Source organism: Medicago truncatula, chromosome 8 (genome assembly GCF_003473485.1).
Source record: "Medicago truncatula cultivar Jemalong A17 chromosome 8, MtrunA17r5.0-ANR, whole genome shotgun sequence".
Lineage (NCBI taxonomy): Eukaryota > Viridiplantae > Streptophyta > Magnoliopsida > Fabales > Fabaceae > Medicago > Medicago truncatula.
In genome coordinates this window covers 34919878-34942180 of record NC_053049.1, presented here as the reverse complement: position 1 = coordinate 34942180, position 22303 = coordinate 34919878, and the positions used below count along the sequence as shown (strand labels likewise).

Genomic DNA, 22303 nt, shown 5'->3' with positions numbered 1-22303 from the left:
TTTTCAGCAAAATCAAATTCTAAAAAAGTAATAACAAGAGAAAAGGGCAACCGGGAAAGATGTACTGGCAACCAACGATCAAACAGAGAATTGATTTCTCATGAAAATCTAACAAATGTTACTACTGCACAGTCAAGTTACATTTAACCTGTCACAACCTGCGTCTATGGATTGTAGACACAAAAAAACATATGCTAAATTACATAAGAATGCAAAGTGCTTTAGAAGCAAATTTGTTTCTTCATAATCAAGCCAGATTTGTTATAGCCAGAGCCCAAAGGCGCACATTACTTGGAAGGATAATCAGGAAATTATAATCAACGTGCATTATTCTGCTTCCTCTTGGCCTCTATCTGTGAAGAAACAAATGCACACTTGGATTGGTATTCTTTCAACTCCTCCTCCAAGTGTTTAACCTATTTTATGTCATTAACACAAACAAAAATCAATATAATGGCCTTTGTCATAAGAATCAAACTTTTATTCTCTTCTAACTACTACTATTACCGTCTTTCTCAACTCCGTCTCTTTTTGCCTGTATTCCTCACACCTGTAGAAAAGGGTTTCAGTGGAATTTATTCATCAATTAAACTAGTATATACGATGCCAGAGCACCAAACAAAAGTATATAAAATCGAAAGTGATTGTCAAGTGATCTTGCATGCCAGAGTTTTAAAATATTTAACCATTGGTCAATATGACATACAGTTATTAATGGCCTATATTTCCATATTTTACAACCAATTTAAGATTTATATTCATGGAACATAAAAGATTTCATTAATGTGAAATTTCATTTGTATGATATGCATGAATACAAATGTAAAAGAGAATTGTACAACATAGGTTATCACCAAAAACTGGAAACAAAGTGAAAACTAAACCATGGTGGCTCAAAACCCCATCCTTGTCACAGGGAGGATCAATAAAAAGTCAATAAGCTTTTGGTTTGCGTTCAGCACGCCCATTAAGATCAGGGAGGGAGGGGAGGATGTTTTACATTCCTTACATTGAAAGTAAGGTTAGAGCTTGCCAATAAATATCAACAAAGATTGAAGTTGTGTTTTCTTGAAGTATTTCATTTGTCTTTGTATAGATAATTAGGAAAAGTAATTTACCTGGTGAAAAGTTTGATGTTTTCATCACAGATGGCATCAATAGATACGGACGGTGAAGCTCCACTCGATGTACCCTGCTGATAGAAATAACACATTACTCGTGAGCCCCCAAAAGTAGTGTACTCAGAAAATAAAAGAAAGACATTTTAAAAAGCCATTGTTTTGGTTTTGGTAGAAGACTGGTTTATATGGCTAATTACAAGCCCAGATAAAATTATCAGTGGGAAACCAACTAATCTTGTTGTGGAAAGGCTTTCACTGTTACTCCCAAAGCATTTTGCCATTTCATTTATCCTACTGAGAACCCATGGTTGTCATCTCCCTCTAGTTCCTCTATACCATATATAAATTATCGATAACCAAGTCACTCAGCTAAACTGAGACTCCATCATTCCAGATAATATTGTCTAAAATTTATCGACCCCACTCTGGAACAAATTTGGCCAGGCAAAATCTTTTTGTATAATTAGTCACATCTTGAATTTAAAAAGAGAACCATTAATTTTTAATAAATTGATGCATGGGTTTATTGAAGTAGGAGTTCAAAATAACTAAAAAGGAAGCTTTATCCATTGTCTGATGCATTCAATAGTAAAATCAAACCCGAGATGCAATCAACTGAGGTCCTCTGCTGACAAGTGCAACATTGAAATTTGAATCAACTAAACCTTGATAATATGCTATAAGTTTTCAAAATGTCCTCTTGTTTGTTAATGCTAGACATTAGAAGAATTCACATGCAAATTGACAGTGACTACTCCGAAGCATCATCGACATCTCTAATAGGTATGATTATGAATGTGTTATTCACAATAGCATGCATCTACTTGTGTTCAATGAATTATTTTTAAAAATGTGAAGAAAAAAATATAATTAAGAAAGCAATATATTTCATTCAACATCCAGCAGCAAGTATGATTATAAATGGTAAAATTAGACAAATACAGCCTTTTGCAGATTATATCAATTACTTACACCCTGCTCATGAGTCAAACATTGCTTGCCAGTTGCACGAAGGCCCTCATTTGGCTGATGTAAGTTCACAATTTGTTGATGCTCAGCTGCTACGCAAATATCATGTGGATCAGCAAGAATCTCATTCCGTGAATTAGTTAAATGCCCTGCTGATTGACGAATGCGGGCTTCCTTTTGCCCAATTTGTGATCTGAAATTTGTAGGCTGAAATCCAACTAAGTGACAGTGATCCTTCCTGTCTAGTCCAGAAAAAACTTCACCAAATCAAACAATGTCTCAGTAATATGGAAATTCTAGAAAAGAAATATCAGGAAGCACTTAATTTTTCACATACTGAAGTCTTATTGCCTATTTCCCATAAATTAAAATAATATGTTAGCAACAGACCAACTTAATTATGTGAGGCGCAAAATACAATAATGCTGGACCAACTTAATTATATTTGTAACTTGTAACTGCCTATTAACTGTGCTTGTAACTGCCTGGGTTTATGACTACAGGTATGGTAACTGTTTGTATTTTACTGTAACTATCTCTGTAGTATCTGTTTAAATAGAATAGGGAATAGGAAGTTAGGTTGGCAATTATTGAATTTCAGATTGATGGATATTGGGATAGGACAGGCTGTTGCACATCCTGTGTCCTTAATCTATTTTATTCCATTCTCAATACAATTATCCTATATTGGTTCTATCAAATGGTACCAAACTGGTTACCAGTGGCTCATAAAGGACTACCTCCGGAGGGGCTAAAGACAAAGTAAAGAGGGGTGGTTCTGTGATTGGAACTTGGGTATTATATCGGGTACCCAAGTCGAGTAGTATGGGATGATCGGTGGTGTATTTAAGTGGCTTGGTCCCTTGATAACTAGTTTTTAAGGGAGAGTTCCCAAAGTTCTTAGATACATATCAACAAGTTCCTATCATACTACAGCAGTGAATAATGGTTCCGTTCATGGAAAGCTTAATCCAACACATAATTTTCATGGTGGGTCTGTTTGTAAGCTAAGTAGTTAGACCATAAACTGGTTTAGCCGGCTTATATAAAGAGAGTGAATTAGAGAATTAAGAAAATATAGCTACAGTCATATTGGTTGAAAACCAAAACTTAAAGCATCAAATAAAATCATTTTCTAATAAAATCTATGCAGTCTAGTCAGTCTCGGATAGCAGAACAGCTGACCCCAAAACTGGGATAGCGGGGTGCGGGTTGGCCGCTATTCTAAAGTGTAAATAATACATATACACATAAATGCTTAGAATGAAAAAGATATGAAATCTTCATAGTTAGCAATAAGAGTCACAGGATAACCAAAATACAATTAAATAAATACTAAGAAAAGTTATTATTTTTTTATACATTTACTAGTATTACTATGTAAAATCATTTTTATCTAATTATATATTTTATCTTGGCATGTACAATCCATTTTTGTCGGAAAACACAAACCCACTTTTTTTGATTTGATTGAACAGATGCACTTAATAAAAGATAGTTTCTTAGGAGTAGGCTTAAATCCCAGGCCCAAACCATTATCTCATTTTTTAAGGCTCAAGCCAGTAGCAAACTAAAGGAAAACCCAGCCAACACAGCCACCAGAGAAGTTAGAAGTAGAAACAGAATGGGGTAGCAAACTGTAGCGCCGTACATAAACAATTCCGCGCTGCACCGCTGCGTGTGTGAACGGCTAGCCCCTGCACTGCTCCACCATTATAGTTCCGTTTTTGAGCTTATAGCTTATGTCTTATAAGCTCATTTGACTAAAAAAGACCTGATTGGTAACCGTCACTTCCTCGTGAGCTTATAGCTTATTTTTACTAGCTTATAGTCGTTTTTGATAAGCAATTCAAGTAGCTTATAGCTTAAAGCTTAAGGCTTCTTATTATCAGTTAGCTTAAAGCTTAATTTTACCAAACACTATAAATTCAATCGGTTAGTTCATTCGCTATCAGCTAACTTATCAGCTATTCGCTATTTTTTACCAAACAGAGCCATAACGACTAAGTGATCTACAAAGCAATCCTAGGAGGTAACCTAAGACACAGTGTACACATTAGAAACAAGTCCTAAACTGATCCTAGGAGACAAAGTAAGAAATTATAACAATATATCAAATATACTGAGATGTTTCATAAATTCTAACAAATAGAAAATCAAAATCTAAGGGCCTCTTAACTCGGAAAAATGTTCTGTTTGCATTGCATGCTTTAACTTTTAGTTACAAAACTGTCACCTTGTTTACCATCTGTTTCAAAGATTTGTACAGGAAATACTGAAAACAGTTTACTTCCTCCATTATTTACTGTAGAAAACTTTAGTAACAGCAAATATATTGCGTCAAAAAATAAACAGAAAAAAGATTGAAAACAAGATGGCAGTTTTGTAGTCAAACGTGAAAAAAGAAAATAAGAATAGGAAATGCTTTCTCAAAGAAAACAGACCCTAAAGCATAGGGATAAGCCCAGTAAATGTGCTAAGCAACACTTGAACAATCACTATGACAACTTATTAAGTGAATTAATAAAATATAGAAGAAAAAGAACTCTAAAATGCATCATTAAGGAAGCATTAGGAGACATCAACTACTACTAGTAATGAAGTTCAACGTTGAATTTACGACACGACGACACTCACAAGAGCAGAAAAGTGTAATCATAAATCATAATAAGAGAAACTGTTCAAAATAAACTATGAAGTATACACAAACCAGTAATCATATACTATTTGTTTCAGCTTCCCTTCCAGCCGTATGAACAGCAGTGATCTCTCAAAATCTTGCTTGTCATGTGCAGGTTCTATAAAATTGGCTTCGAGAACTCCTAAATATGTACCAGTAAATTAAAAAACATGGATATTTTGAAATCCTAGCATGAAGAAATCATCAGGGGAGGATAAGAATGTACCAACAACATAATTCCCTTTAGATGAGCCGTCTGCGTGTACTTTCCAAAATGGCTGCATTCTCACAAAAAGGTTAACCACATCAGATCAGAATGGTATGAAAATATTACATTAACGAACAAATTTCTTTTCCAATTGTACTTCTTAACAAAATATAGTAAACTTCCAAGTGTACACATGCATTCACATTAAGATTATATCTCTCTCCTCTTTCTTTTACTTTCCCTCTCTTCCTTTCATTTTCTCTGCTTCTCAAACTCTACAAAAGGCAGTCAATCTCCCCATCACAACCAAATTGACGGAAAACTATACTGTTAACTAACAACAGACTTCCCAATTGGAGGATGGGCTAGGTCCCAAGTGCCATTGCTTTGAATGGAATGCATCTCACCCATCAAGGCTTTGCTTGTTTTCACCAAAGACAGGATAATACACCACCAATAGACAAAGGAAAAAAAACTAAAGATAAGGAATAACGACATGCATGATGTGAAGAAGAAAGTTCACGATAAGACAATGATATAATGAGAAAGGTTACAATTTAGATGTATAACTTTTTTATGTAATGGGAGGCTCAGACTCAAGAGGCAGTGTTGGGAGTTGGATTTGATGTCGAGTCTATACTATCCTCATTAGCAACATGAGAATGTGAAAAATTCAGAGGCCGGTGTCCAGAGGTATTAGTGGAGGTGGCTTAAAATGGTAAACTTCAAAAAGATGAACATCAATGTGTGTTCCTTAGTGGGTTTTGTTATATTGGATGAACACCGATGTAATCAAGAGCGACACACTATAAGGATCAAGCACAACGTTTATCGAGACACACAGTGACATCATAAATGTATTAGGTAGAATGCAAAGTGAGGCATTTGATGATCAGGGATAGAAGAGGGCATGCGATTTTGTTAGAATGCAAGCACTAGCAACATCACCACTCCAAAAAGGAAAGGGAATACGTATATATACTATAAAGTAAAAATGTCCCAGCGGTTTTAAAGAGGTGTTGATATTCATGTTTTCTAACCCCCGCTGCTTTGTTGAAGAAGGTAGAATTATTACTACTTAAGGAAAGTTCCAATTGGATATTTTGTGCTAAATATCACTAAAAAAACGTAAAACAGTCCATATCTAGAAAAAGCACTATACAAATTGGAACATAGACATCCAAACAAACTAACACAAATGAGGAGAACTCAAATAGACTCGATCAACTAATAAAGTTATGGAAACAGGTGTGATTTCCAAGCTAATAAGATTCACAAGTCACATGCTACTTCCAATGTACATGAAAACATATATTTGTGAATATATTTATTGATTTCCACTTCTACTTCCAACAATATATAAGAATGGGTGACAACTTCGTTACCCATCAATAAAAGGTGGGTAATACAACCCATGTTGAGTTGGCACCAATCAAAATTATTTATTTGTTTTCTATTATTTTTAATGTTATATAAATACATGGTTTTGATTGGGCCAACTCAGCATGGGTAGTGTTACCCACCTTTTATTGATGGGTAAACAAGAATTTCCCATAAGAATGGTGGTTTGCTGTATGACAAAAAAATATAAAATATATATATACACACTTGAAAATGCAGCTGAAGTAAATACGATTTGAGATAAGGAATTTCAAGCACTCAGTCAGAACATACCTTGATTAGGCGATTTTTGTGGTATACATTAAATCCAGCAACATTAAGACGAGGAGCTTCCTTTATAAACCCAACGGTCGTTTCCACCGTAGCCTAAATCAGATTGAAGTTCTTAGTTTGAAAAGTTGAAAAATAAATCGTTTTATTAATTAGTTAAATGTTCACAGGGTGATAGGATACTGGACAAATAATTAGTGTGTTAGTCATAAAACACTATATCTTCTCCTGATACTTGTGTGGAAGAAAATCATTAGAACGAAGAAAAAGATGCACTAAGGGAGTAAGGGAGAAGGAGGGAGACAATGCAAATCTTAGAGGGTTTGCTCCTCCCAATCCTTCCATCACTCTAAATCACCTACTCTCCTCTAACTTTTCCCCCTTTGTACACCCCACTAATGTTTAAAGAGACTTATCAATGGGAAGATTACCAAAACAAATAAATGATCAGAAATATTTTGAATTTATGATCATTCCACTGGTTAACTATTCTAGAAAATTAGCCTCAAGTTGTCTTTCATTGAGCAACCCCCCTGCTCTGAGCTGAAATCCCTTGATTAAAGTGTATTACATTGATTACAACCTAATTAACAAATTACAAAATAATTACAGATCTTTAGACTAATTGATATCCCTTCCTAAAATAGCTGAAAGATTCCCAAAACTAACAAATTACAAATTACAAAATAATTACAGATCTTGATTTAATGTCTGGAGCTAAAGATCCATACAAACAGGTATTATATCAGGAACACCCATCTTTCATTTTATGAGGAACATCTGGCAACTTACATAGCAGTGCTGTATAAAGTTGCTTTAAATAATTTATACTGTCATATTATTGATCTAACCTCGTTCATCACAGCCATCTGGGGCTTGTATCTAACAACTTCTGAATGTATTAACTCATCATTAATGTCAAAATGGTCAACAGGTTTTCCCCTTAGTATGATTTTGAAATTTGAAAATTTTCTGAGATACAAAAGTGATACATATGCCTGAAAAATATTAACAATCAATCGTAATAGAAATTAAAGATTAGAAATCAATGGTAACATGTAAAGCTGAAATTCCAAGTATTAATCATTACACGTAAAGAATAACGGATGCGGTAAAAAATATGTGACTGAAGCTGAACAGTTCTTTTGTCCAACTTCTTCCCATTTCCATTCTTGGCCTCATCTCTGAGCATGATATCCTGTGCAGAAGAATAAATCATATCATGATTTCTATCAAAATATTGAACAATATCAAGTATAAAAAATATGGTAATAGCACTCCAAGTAGACACATACACCCCCCAGTCACTCACTACCTTAGACACATGTGGACAATACCAACTAGCCAAATATGTGAACAGAACAGTTACCTCAAAGGCAAGTTATATGTGTTCATGAATCGAGTATGACAGGATGAAAAGTTTGGCCAAACCTGGCACTTGGTATCACTAATATATTTGCATTGACATAAATAACCAAGCTAGGACAAAAATTTACAGAAACCAAATGAAGGTGTAAAATCATTACACCAACAAAAACTAAGTCAGGGTATAAAATCATCTCTTGCAACTCATCTCTTGTGATAAAGATACTAATGAAGACTAGTAAGGCCTCAATTGGTTCTGAATTAACAGTAAGAAAAATAGGCAAGGACAAGTAGGAACAACGTCCAAAAGCATTATTATTAACTGATAAAATAAAAAAATAAAAAATAATAAAAACAGTATAAAAGTAAGAACGGAAGTAAAGAATGTAAATAAATAAAAATGCTATATCTGCCCTATGGCTTTAGGCACTCTGATTACCTACATATGATGGAATACCTCATGCAATCTTCTCCATAAAAAATGTCATAAATTTAAGTATGTATAATTTGTGTAATCTGTGGAGCTCAATATGTAAAAGCTCCGCTTGATAAATGCATCAAAAAATTAAGATGAATCTCTTTCGAATAGATACTATGGAAACACCTTGTACGGATCAAATTTTAACAATTCAATGCAGTGTTCTAAAAGCAGAGAATTTTAAATACAAAGATAAATAATTGCATCAAATAAATTCCTTGTTATTATTCGTTTGCTCCAAATTCTTTGTTTGGCAATAGTATTCCTTTCCGGTTTCCGCTCTTTATCGATATGTCCCCCTTCTTTTTTAGTGTTTTTCCACCTTTTCTGGTAGCAACTATTTAGAGATGTCAAAAGTGTTCTAGGGAATTGTATGATCTTCAAGGATCCAAAGTTACAGGAAAACTGGACGAGGCAAGTGCTCTCAAGCGTTCAAACAAACTGTCAGGGCTTAGTAGATACAGTAAAATTGGTTAGCTCTTTGGTATGACTTAAAATTAGACATAAATGAAAATTTGATCTTTTATTTCATTCAGTTAAATGATGTATCAATTTGGTGACATATGTCGATGATATTGTCTTCGCAGGTAGTGATAATCATGACATTGCTAAGGCAGAACAACATCTTTGTCACCACTTTTAGACAAAAGTATGGTAGACTTTGAGACTTCATAGGTGGCACAATCCAAGGATGACATTCTAAAGGAAATAGATTTGATTAATGTTAAACACATTTACTCTCCTATGGATCCTAATGCCAAGCTTCCACCAAATAAATGGGAGCCATTTTCAAATCCAGAGAGAAGACTGGTGGCAAACTAAGTTGTCTCACTCTTGCTCAGACATCTCCATTGTTGCTATTGTAGGCTTGAAATTGTACTAGTAGTAATACACCAGTTTCTCCCTAATAGTTAGTATAAATAGGTACAAGTGCTTGTAATTCAAACATGTGTCGATATAATATTATCGACAAGTTTCTTTCTTTTCCCACTTCCCTACACAAACCTTGTAATAATTTCAACACATATTATTAACCAAGATACGTTATAATATTTTCCTCATCCGATAAAGAATATCTGAAAATACACTTCTAAAAGACCTGCAAATGAAAAGGTTTGTATAGCAATAGCAATAAATATACACAACATACCTCAGCATCGTCATCAAAACTCAATTCATATATTCCTTCATCATTCAACCACAAATTATATATTAAAATCTTGGTTCCATGTGATCCTATATCATCAAACTGAAAAATACAAAAAAAACTTATCAGTAAAAAAGTCCATAGCTAACATTCCGAAGGTAGAAATGACCTATCAAAAGCTCTATTGCATTTCATTTTATTACATTCATCGTTTTCAGGTGATTCACATGCTTGTGCTTTGGCCATTGGCCCAACAGATGATAAAGACCCTGTAACGGTAAGTACCCGATAATATATTTCTCATCTTAAAATGAAAAAAGAAAAGAAAAGGTCTGCTCTGAACCATATGTCCCATACACATGCATATGAATGAAATTCCATGACTTGGTACATAGAAAAATAGTGCTACAGTCAATCATGTATCAGAAATTGGTAGAAGAGGCTAATGTGAAACTTAGGCTAGAATTCAATTCAAGTGCTTGGAGGTTAACTCATCATGATTGAGGTTTCTATGGTTGTCAGTGGATTAAGGATAACAATAGGTATTTGACTTCTTTTTGGAGTAAGGCACATGATCTTTTAAGGGAGTTCGCCCGACAGAAATATTGGGGGATGGGAAACTCGGCTCCATTCATGTTTTCTCTTATAAGTGTACATGTAGTTAAGCTCAGTATAGCATGTATATAGATTGAGTCATGTAATAGCCAGCTGTAAACAGCTGGCAAACAACTGACAGATGTCAGTCAGAAATAGGTCAACCTGCTATAGCAGGTATTCCCCAGCCTGTTATATAAGGCAGTCTGTAACAGATTTTATCAATCAATGAAAAATAATCAATATTGAAGAAAAGTTAGTTAAGATTCTCTCTCTCTCTTATATGGTATCAGATTGACCTCTGATCCATGGCTTCTTCTCCGGTGTTCACTCCACCGCAATCGCCGCCGCATTCCGCCGGCGTGCCAACTCCTCCGTTGCATCCGACTGCGATTCCACTCCAGTCTTTTATAGAAGATACTGCTTCGTTTCGCTCCGATTTCTTCTTCTCACTGAAGATCTCTGAGAAGCTCAACGAGAAGAACTTCCTTGTTTGGCGCCAACAGGTTGAACTGTACGTAAATGAGAACAACCTCGTTTTCTCACTGCACAAGATTGCGCCACCGGAAAACTCAATCCTGAGTTTCGCCAATGGCGTCTCAAGGATCAGATGCTCCTGTCCTGGCTTCAATCTACCCTTTCCAGTGAGATTCTTGCACGTGTTGTTGGTTCTTCGCATGCGTATGAACTTCGGAACAAACTTGTGACCTATTTTCACAAGCAGATGCGTGCAAAGGCAAGGCAGTTACGTGTTGAACTGCGTTCTACTTCTCTTGATAATCGTACGGTACAGGAGCATCTTCTTCGCATTCGCAATTTAATTGATAATCTTGCTTTCCATTGGTGATCCAGTTCCCATTACTCAGCATTTAGATGTAATTTTAGAAGGTTTACCACAAGAGTATAGTCCAGTGATTTCAGTTGTTGAAAGCAAATTTGACACTATTGATATTGATGAGGTAGAGTCTCTGTTAATTGCTCATGAGACTCGTCTTGACAAGTTCAAGAAGAAGACTATTGATGATGTAGCTCTTTAAACCTGACTCATACACCTGCTTCTGGCTCTCAGAATCCTACTGATTCATCCATGTCCTCATCATCTGTTAACAACACTGTTGGTCCTGATTCCTCTCCTTTTACTCCTAATTTTGGCTCATTCCGTGGTAGAGGATGACGCAATGGCAGAGGACGTCGTAGAGGGGGACGTTTCTCCAATGTTCAATGTCAGGTGTGCTTCAAATTTGGTCATCTGGCCTCTTCCTGCTGGCACAAGTTCAACCAGCAATTTCAGGCACCTGTTCCTGCAAATTTTCAAGGCTTTATGCATGCTTCTGGTGCTTCACATCCTGGTTACATTCCTGGCATGTCAGGTTATGGTAGTAATTTCTCTGGATTTAATGCTCCTACTTCTGGTTATGGTGTCAACATTGCTGGCTTCAATCCATTCCAAAACTGGACTAATCCATCACCTCCACAGAGGCAACCTTCTATTCAGTTTAATCAACCAAGTGCTATGCTTACAAATGCTCCTTCTACTAGTGGTTCCTCTACTGCCTCAACTGCTTGGTTTCCAGATTCTGGTGCCTCCTTTCATGTAACTGGAGATGCAAGGAACATCCAGGAACCCTTCCCTTTTGATGGACCTGAGCAAATTTTCATTGGGAATGGCCAAGGTTTGGATATACAATCTTCTGGTTCTAGTGTATTTCACTCACCTTCTATACCACACATTCAACTCACTCTTCATAATCTTTTACATGTCCCTTCCATTACCAAAAATCTAATTAGTGTTAGCCAATTTGCTAGGGATAACTCTGTGTTTTTTGAATTTCATGCTGATCACTGTCTTGTGAAATCTCAGGCCAATAAGGATGTTCTGCTGCATGGCAAAGTTGGTCCAGATGGTCTCTATACCTTTCCAAGTGTCTCTCTTCAGTCTGCTAAGTCTCCATTGTCTTTACCTTTTTCAAATAATAATTCTAATTGCAAACTTACTGCTAGATCTAGCACTTGTAATAATCATTCCTCTTTTAGCTCTCAATACTTGTGGCATCTAAGATTAGGCCATCCTAATAATCATACTCTTAAACTTGTTCTACAACAATTTAATATACCCATTATCAATAAAGAAAAAGATGTTTCTACTTTTTGCACAGCTTGTAGTATGGGAAAGGCGCATAGATAACACTCACCACCTTCTGAAACTGTTTACACTTCACCTCTGCAACTTGTCTTTACTAATCTTTGGGGTCCCTCACCCACTGTGTCTTCACTTGGTTATCACTATTACATTACATCTGTTGATGCATTCTCTAGATTTGCATGGATTTATCCTAAAAAAGCCAAGTCTGATGCCCTTACCATTTTTAAACAATTTAAGAATATGGCTGAACTTCAATTGGGACACCCTCTTAAATCTCTACAAACTGATTGGGAGGGGAGTTTAGACCTTTTACACAACATCTTACCACTCTAGGGATCAGTCATAGTCTTATTTGTCCTCATACACATCACCAAAATGGTGTTGTGGAGAGAAAACATAGGCATATAGTAGATCTTGGCCTCACCTTGCTTACACAAGCTTCTCTTCCTTTAACATACTGGGATCATGCTTTTCTAGCTTCTGTTTACCTAATTAATAGACTTCCCACTGCCTCTCTAAATTTTCAAATCCCTTACCAAGTTTTATATCATCAAAAACCAAATTATAATTTTTTAAGGGTTTTTGGATGTGCTTGTTTCCCTTTATTCAGGGCCTATAATGCTCAAAAGTTTGATTTTAAATCTCATGAGTGTCTTTTTCTAGGTTACTCTTCATCTCATAAGGGGTACAAATGTTTATCTCCTAGTGGCAGAATCTTCATCTCTAAGGATGTACTCTTTAATGAATTTCGGTTCCCTTATCCTGATTTGTTTGCTGATAAGCCTTATGACCCTCCTACTCCTGTTAAGGATGTCTCCATATCATTCCTTCCTATACACAACTCTACTGTCAGTATCTCTAAGCCTATTACCACACATATCTCGTCATCGTCTCCTTCTAACACACCTGCTACCTCACCCTTACCTACTGTCTCTTCTCATAACTCTGAATCTGCATTTTCTGCTGATTCTCCCCAGCAGTCAGTTTCCTATCAGTCAGTTTCTGTTTCTCCTCCTAATCCTCCTATTAATATTCATCCCATGACAACTCGTTCCAAGTCTGGTATAGTTCTGCCACGTGTCAACCCTACCCTTTTGTTGACTCACACTGAACCTAAGACTGTTAAACAGGCTTTGGCTGATCCCCAATGGAAAAGATGCTATGCAGGAAGAGTATACTACTCTTCAGAAAAATCACACATGGTCGCTTGTTCCTCTACCACCTAATAGAAAAGCAATTGGCTGTAAATGGGTGTTTTGAGTTAAGGAAAATTCTGATGGTTCAGTCAATAGATACAAAGCACGCTTAGTTGCTAAGGGCTTTCATCAGCTTCAAGGTTTTGACTTCACTGAGACTTTTTCTCCAGTTGTTAAGCCCATTACCATCAGGTTGATTCTCACTCTTGCTATTTCCTACAAGTGGCCTATTCAACAGCTGGATGTCAATAATGCCTTCTTAAATGGTATTCTTGAGGAAGAAGTTTACATGCAACAGCCTCAAGGTTTTGAAAATGGTGATTCTGGTTTAGTTTGCAAACTTCACGAGGCCTTGTATGGTCAGAAACAGGCACCTAGACAGTGGTTTGATACTCTTATTCAGTTTGGTTTTCAAGCAAGCAAGTGTGATCCCTCTGTATTTACCTATGCTAAACAGAAACAAGTTGTATATCTCCTGGTGTATCCCTGATTACTAAGCTTGATTCTGTTTTTAGTTTGAAACATCTTTGTCAATTAGACTATTTCCTTGGCATAGAGGTTAAACATCTTTCTAACCACACTTTACTTGAGTGTAATTCCATCAATACACCTATGATGTCCAGCTGCAAGCTCTCTAAACATGGTTCAGACCATTTTCAGGATATTTCTCTATATAGATCAGTTGTTAGCTCCATCCAATATGCTACTATCACAAGGCCAGAAATTGCATACTCTGTCAATAAGGTGTGTCAGTTTATGTCACAACCTCTTGAATCTCATTGGGTTGCAGTCAAAAGAATTCTAAGGTATCTAAAAGGCACCCTACACTATGGTTTGAAGTTGTATCCTGCCCGAACCCATAAGCCTCTCTCATTACAAGTCTGCTATATTTTTTGGTCCTAATGTTATCTCTTGGTGGTCCAGAAAGCAACCTGTTGTTGCCAGATCAAGCACAAAAGCTGAAGGGCTTTAGCTCAAGCCACTGCAGATGCTCTTTGGGTTCAGACATTACTCAGAGCTCACTGTCCCTTTTTCTTCCCCTGTTATTCTCTGTGATAACCAGTCAGCAGTCTTATTGGCTCACAATCCTATTTTACACTCAAGAACAAAACACATGGAGGTTGACCTTTTCTTTGTTAGAGAAAAGGTCCTGGCAAAGCAATTATCTGTTGTGCACATTCCTGGTACAGATCAATGGGCTGATATTCTTACTAAACCTGTCTCTACAGCTAAGTTCCTTCTCATGTGCTCCAAACTCAATGTTGCTGAAGACCCACATTGAGTTTGAGGGGGGTGTATAAGTGTACATGTAGCTAATCTCGGTATAGCATGTACATAGATTGAGTCATGTAATAGCCAGCTGTAAACAGCTGGCATACAACTGACAGATGTCAGTCAGAGATAGGTCAACCTGCTATAGCAGGTATTCCCCAGCCTCTTATATAAGGTAGTCTGTAACAGATTTTATCAATCAATGAAAAAGAATCAATATTGAAGAAAAGTTAGTTAGGATTCTCTCTCTCTTATATCTCTTATGTTAATTGTTTTGTTTTTGACTATTAAGTTCAGGACGATTCCTTGTACTCCAATGTGATTTCTTCTCCTCATCTTAATGAAACATTTTAATCAGAAAAAAGGAAGGCTGCATCCCGAGGAACCTTACATAAAGAATGCGTGAGTGCAAAATTGGACATTGTGACTAATAAGTTACCCATACGACACTTCGCAAGCCTAAGCTCTTCTCTAGAGGCAAATAGGTACTTGAAATATTACTAAAACTGATAATATATGTCCCAAAATTTGATATATGTTGTTTCAAAGAAGGTAACCTTCCATGGGTATTTTTATTTGGTGAAAAGATTACATGGATATACAATGGAATGCAATAAACCTGAAGCATGAGCTCCTCCTTTGATGTGAAGGGAGACCAGTCAAGAATTGTTTTCAAGTTCGCGGACCAATCGTCTAGTGTGCCATAAACAATTGGCTCAACCCAATGGCCAGATATGTCAAAATCTATCTGCAATGGAAATGATTGAGTATATAAAAATACAAAAGTAGAAAGTATTCACTAATACATATTTGAACATTTGACTAGGAAATTTACCATTGGAATGATTACATCATCTTGCCCGGTTCTCCGCAAAAAGGTATAGGATAGTAGACCCACACTTTGTGTTGCCCGACTGAAGGATAGTTTAACCATTTAAAAGAATTAAATCTTGTCAACAACTATAGGTTTAAAATTCAATTGCAGAAGATAAAGATTTTTACATATAAATTAGATACAAAAAAAAAGGAAATAGCCTGAATGGAAAATATGTTACAAGAACACTAACATCGCTCTACACATAGTGCATCCACAGGAAAACTAGGATCTAAATACCTCCAGAAAACAAACCATGCCCTACATATTTACTGTTTTTGTTTATTTATTTCTACGCACCATTGATTACAAAATGTCTATTAAACTCAAGGGCAAATTTTATCGGACCACTATAACACCAGCAACACTATCACAGAAATACAAGGAAGAAAAATGTCAACAGGAGGTTGACAGTTAAGAGTAACCAAGATTAGAATGATATTGCGGGTGGGTGGCAATAGCATACAAAAAAGTAATTCTTGGAAGTGAGAATATTAGGCAGAAAGTTGGATTAGTAGTGTTATGGGTCTTTTGGTGGACAATAGAGGATAAGGGTACGTTGAAGATGGTATATTCTTTGAGGATATACATTTATGTGTCATCGAAGATGGTATATTCTTTGAGGATATACATTTATGTGTCATCGAAGATAGTATATTCTTTGAGGATATACATTTATGTGTCATCAGCTACATCTAAATCAACACCATCTAGACTCCTCATTTAGAATCAGCAGTTTCTATCACCCTAGCTCTACAGTCATAGGATGACCCTTGCGCGTCAATTTTGTATTAGTATGAACAATGATGTCTTGCAAGCCCACAATTCTTCTCTTGATTCTCGTTATAAAACTCCCACTCCAATATCTTCTCCCACTATGTACCAGCCTGACATTTCCACTGACCTACCTATCGCACTCTGTAGGTAAACATTCTATTCTACTCTCAATCCTCATCCCATTTACAACCCCTTTTGAGTTACCATTGATTATCTTTTTCTGTTGTGCCTTTAATTTTGCTGTCATCTTTTAGCAATGATTAATGAGATAATTGCTTTAGAGTTCAATAATACATGAACCCTTTGTCCACCTCCTAAAAATCAATGACTGGCTCTCGGTGAATGTTTGCTATTAAAGTTGACCCTATGACAGGTGGACCAATTGAATGCACACTCCTAACTCGCTATTGTGCCATTACACATGAAGGGTGAAGTATGTAAAACCCACTCAACAAAAAAAAAAAAAAAATTGTTAAAATCCACTAACACAAACCAGTATACAAAGGATAAAAATGTACCCTGAACGTGTAGAACGGCTAAAAACAATAGCATCAGCACCCAGTCTCATAGTACTAGTCTTGAATCCATTGCCATCTAGAACAAAACAACAAGTTCTTTTACTTAGAAATAATTTACCTTTCATAAAAACTAACCACATACATCTAAATTTTTTGAAGGGAAATACTTCATCCAATAAGACGAAAGTAGTGTCCTATGGAAATGATACCACCAAAATCATGTATCCTTTGATAGTATCATAGTATTTGGTTCATTTTTTCCATTTCCGATTAATACTTGGTATACAAAAATGTTACATTTGCATAAATGAAAACAAAAATAAACCGAGCGCTCTCTGAAAAAGATAGAAATGTACAAGCAATAGGAAAAAATTAACTTTATTAGATTTCCATATGCTCAAAGACAGTGGTGGAACGAGAAATATATATATATATATATATATATATGTATGTGTGTGTGTGTAGTGGTGGTGGTGGTGGGGGGGTTAGTCCAGAATTTTTTCACTGGAGGTATAAGCTTTTACATAATTTTATGACAAAAAACTCAGAATAACCAAGTTTCTGATCTCTACAGGTTTTCATATTCTAAAAATGTTTTATGATTTCTTCATGGTCAATACTATAAAAATCATCTCTATACGTATCAATGTATGTAACGAAACATTAATTAAATCATTTATCTCTTATATGATTGTGCAACCGCCACTGCTTAAAGAAACAAATAGACTGATTTCAGATACACACTTACACTGTCCAATTGTTGTCTTCGACTTCTTTGAAGAATAACCCAAGCTCATGCACTTCCGTAATGAGTTAGGATCCATTCCCCCACCATCATCTGCATATGAAACATGTGCTCTATTAAATTTATTGCCAACGACTATCATATAAGGCCAACATAAATTAGTAAATTACTACAATAGTAGATATTATGCATGTTTGGATAGCATACCTAGAAAACAAAGCACTGGTGAATTATCCTTCATGTTCTCAAGCTTGTCAACCTTAACAAAAGTTGCACCATTTTGGATCTAATAGCACAAAGGAAAATTCAGTACTACTCTTGCTCTATGGAAACAGTAATTTTTTAATAGCTTTTTAAAAAGTTCTGACATATTGGCAGGCCTTGATCAGAGGCAAGAGTTGCAAGTTATTTTACAGTTTTAAGTCTCCGACATTGTTAATTCAAACTAAATATATACGTTTATGTACCATTCAAAATTCAAAACTATAAAAATATACTTAACATTCCATTTAAATTTGTTTTGCTAAAAGTAGAAGTGAGTATTAATTGCTCTAAGGACACAACTTAGGATGCAGCAGCATGTCTGACATACTATGACCCAAAGGGAGGTAGAATAGAAAGTTGCCCACAGGATTACAGATCGCTTGAAGTCTCCAACTCCAGGTATGTCTCCCAGCAAGAAGCCTACTCAGCTAGCTCCTGGATGCAAGGTAGTCAATAGTGCGCTATAGCGGAGCGATCGTGGGCTGTGCCAGGAATGGCTATAGCAGAGCAGTTTGCGATAGCGGACGCCCCAAGTGCTACAGCGGCGTAGCGGGCTCTGATCCTCTATTTTGTTGTAAATGTGAAAACCACAAATTCACCCTAAATTTTAAGCCGTTTCGAGGGAAATTTGGGGAATTCGGATTACCCTAACAAAATTTTATCTCAAAAAACTTTCTCTCTAACTCTTCATCCATCAAACTGCCGCCGTCGCCGATTATAACCCTAACCCTTTCATTTTCCTCTGTTTTCTCATATCTGTTAAGTTTCATGGCTTTGTTTTGTTCCATCTCTCATTCTTCCCATGTCCTATCATCTCTCATATGTTTTCTATGTTTCTTTTCTTTTTTTGTTCTGAATCTATGCTATTTTTCTTTCTATGTTTTCTCTTCCTTTATTCTATTTTTCTTTCTATGTTCTGAATCTCTTCTTCTGTTAAATTTGTCTTTCTGTGTTTTTCTTTTTCTTTCTAGTTTCTATGTTTTCTTTTTCTTTCTGTCTTTGTTCTGACTTTGTTCTTTAACCATTGGAAGGACTTGAATGATAAAAATTGTGTTTTGATTTATGAATGCTTCATGAGTTTTTAGTCATTTGTTTAATCTTTATAGCAAACATAACTTTGCTTATACTTTATAGTATTATTCATGTAATTTTCCAAAAAAATGATCAAATAGCGGTCATCCCGTTATACGCTATCCCGCCATCCCACTTTTGGGGTTGGCTGCTCTGTGCCGCTATCCAGGATTGACTACTTAAACTGGATACCATGGAACACCTAGGGTGGAATGATCACCAATCATGACTACTAGTCAAAGGGAATTCAAAACCAATGAACATGGGAATGGGAATTTTTAACCGATCCTTCAACCTTAACCGTGTACTAATGCCAGTTTTAAATGTCATAATCATAACATAACATAACACTAAGAGGGCACTTATGTAAGCAACAAACATTCAACAATATTTTTCATGTTGATTAACTAGTACTGTCTGTCTCACTACTTATAAAGAAAAAAATTATTGACTTGAATCATACCTCATCAACAGCATTATCCACTAGCTCAGCAATAGCTGCCAATAATGAGAGGCATGCATTAATAAAACAGTAAAACATCAAATACCAAAACTCTGTCAATAGTTGTCACAATAACATTAAAAAAACAAGTCTTCATCTAACATTGATAAGAGAGCAATAAGATAGTATAAACCCTCTTCTATTAGCTATCAAAAATCACCTAAGCATGTTGAGATCCCATCAAATTAGTACATAGGTTTTAGCAGTCCTCATTCCTTGAGCTAGCTTTCCGGGTTGAGTTAGACCTAGACTAAATTCTAAAATAGTATTCTATATCTATTATTCGGCCATCCATAAGTGTCCATGCTCTAGATATCCAATCCTAGCCCCTCATTATCAATATAGAAAATACCCCCAAAATCACAGTAATGGACTTGGACAGCAACTTCAAAGTTGAATCAATATGGTATGAAGTCTTTTAACTTCTTCGGTGCAGACACAAGAGGGGTGTCAAATGATTGCCAGTGCCTGATGTACATTTCAAAAAGCCTGTGAAAGTGAGAACATAAGTTGTGTCTTGTATAAAGCTCTGACATTGCCAAGCAACCAAAATCTTGAGTGGAACTAACAGAAGGAAGGTCCAGGTTTCTATTACACTCAGTTAGTTGGTTGATAATGTTTGTCGCTATTTGATTATGTGTATAAATTCATGTAGTATCCATTGAATGTGACACCATCAGCTAAACACTTTCTCTAGCTTTGGCTCTCTCCCTCTTTTCATTCTAATACCTAACATAGTATCAGAGTCTTGCTCTGCATGGGCGACCAACATTTGCCGAAGATTGTCATATTCAGCTCAACAATCCTCCACTTCTCCCGTGCGGGTTGTGCCATCAACGGCCTCCACTTCGGCTACATGACCCATGTGAGCCCCTCCAATGTTAACCTCATCCATATCTATGAGGAGAGGAATGGACAAACATGCCAACATATTCATCGTACCTCTTTTGGCGGGGCAATGACATGAACCTGCCAACCCATTATAATTAAGGGTCTTCATTTCTCAACCAGCTACCCCTCACCATGAATGCGATAGTGCCCAATCAGCCATTCCAAATAGTCCAATCACCAACCAATCCTCCGCATAGTTGGCGACATCCACCGTCACATTGTCTTCCCCCTCTCCGCCGTCTCATACCCTTTCATCACTAGTTGGAACTTGAAAATCTTGCTCATTTGACGGTTTGACCTTTGTCGTTGGTAACACCGTCTCTATCTCCCTTTATATTATATATTATATGGCCAACATGAATTTTTTTTGAAAAAATCTAATGACTACCAAACAAAATAAGAAAAGAAAAGAAAATAAGAAGAAATTCACGTTGTGTTTGGATTTAAGTTATAAAAATTTGGAAATTGGTTTGATTTATGAAACTAATTTACATATTTTGAACTCTATAAGTTGAATTGGTTTTACAGATCAAAGGGATTCCAAAATCAAAAACTAAAAAAAAAAAAAAAAAAAAAAAATCCTATTTCAAAACATTTGGAGCAAATAATGTTACCAAGTGCATGTCTGGTATCACAGTAAGTTTGTTGAAATCCCGATATCTCACCATGACTCATTCGAACTCACCGTGATCCCATGCACTAAGTTACCAATCAAATTAATTCCCATATTTTGAAGTTGAATTGGTTTTTCAAATCAAAGTGATTCCAAAATCAAATAAACTCCAATTTCAAAACTATTGAAACAAACAACTTTACTTCCAAAACATTTAGTCGTAACAACCATTTACGATGACAAAGAAAACACACACCTCCAAAAGCCCATTTATGAGAAGTAGCATTAGAATGAAGAAACTTAGGATGAACACGTGCATGATCCAAATGACCTAAACAAAAAAAAAAAAACAGAATTAGGGCAAAATAAATAAGATAACAAACAATAACAATGTAAAATAAAATAATTAAATTCGAAGAGTGAAAAAAAGGTTGTAATGCGAAGACCTTGAGAAGGAGATGGTTTTGAAGAAGGACCAGCAACGTAATCACCGGCTTTCCAGAAACTTTGGCTTTGAGAAACCAGCGGAGGTGAAATTAACTCCGGAGGGTTTTGTTGAAATGGTAATTGAATGTCGCTCATTGTGGCGGATGTGCCTTCGTCGTCGTCGCTGTCGAGGTCGACGACGGGGATGGCGGTGTCGTTTTTCTCTGTTTTGGGAACTATGGACATGGAGAAGGAAGAAGGATCAACAACTATGTACTTTCGCTTGGTGGTTAGTTGCACTAAGAACGAGTGAACTGTTTTACTTCTTTTTATTGCTCAGAAAATAAATCGTGTGCTATTTTATTCGAACGGAGAGTCTAAGTTCAACGTTTTTACAATTTTATTCCGTTTTTTTTTTTTTTTGAATAAAACGTATTTTCAATATTATTCCGTTTGTTTTTATGATTTTGTTTATTTTTAATTAAATAAATTGTGCTTTTTTTTATGTCAAGAGTGTTTTTTAATTATGAATGGTATGTCACGTGAGTTTATCATGAGTAAGAACTCCTCTCAAATTATAAGTTTCGTCAATTATCTCTTTTAAATTAACAAAACTTCAATTATCTCTTGAAATTGCACAACGTTAATTAATTTACCCTCCCGTCAAATCCTTCTGTTAGTCAACATGACGTTTTGCACTTATGTGCAAAATACCCTCCAAACTTAAAAATTTATTATATTTTTTCTTATCTCTGACAAATGTGGAAGAGGAGATGAA

General features: G+C 35.9%; 2 protein-coding genes across 3 annotated transcripts; one reads left to right on the top strand and one right to left on the bottom strand.

Moving 5' to 3' along the window:
* On the bottom strand, positions 1 to 21875 carry LOC25501608 (protein MICRORCHIDIA 2). Of its 2 annotated transcripts, none has more exons than XM_013590915.3 (18): positions 21546 to 21875; positions 21356 to 21430; positions 19557 to 19591; positions 17966 to 18044; positions 17762 to 17851; positions 17014 to 17089; positions 15680 to 15758; positions 15464 to 15592; positions 9643 to 9741; positions 7740 to 7847; positions 7501 to 7647; positions 6653 to 6745; positions 4997 to 5048; positions 4801 to 4912; positions 2094 to 2328; positions 1119 to 1195; positions 508 to 550; positions 1 to 416 (listed from the first exon to the last, which is right to left on the bottom strand). In XM_013590915.3, the coding sequence occupies exons 1-18, from the start codon at positions 21769 to 21771 to the stop codon at positions 318 to 320; spliced, it is 1854 nt and encodes a 617-aa protein (XP_013446369.2). In that variant the 5' UTR covers positions 21772 to 21875; the 3' UTR covers positions 1 to 317. The 2 variants fall into 2 exon arrangements, with proteins under 2 accessions (XP_013446369.2, XP_024628569.1); XM_024772801.2 differs by having other exon boundaries at positions 1119 to 1192.
* LOC120577387 (uncharacterized) lies at positions 11773 to 13037 on the top strand. Its single transcript, XM_039828683.1, has 2 exons — positions 11773 to 11906; positions 12095 to 13037. The coding sequence occupies exons 1-2, from the start codon at positions 11838 to 11840 to the stop codon at positions 12416 to 12418; spliced, it is 393 nt and encodes a 130-aa protein (XP_039684617.1). The 5' UTR covers positions 11773 to 11837; the 3' UTR covers positions 12419 to 13037.
* Positions 21876 to 22303: the final 428 nt, after the last annotated feature.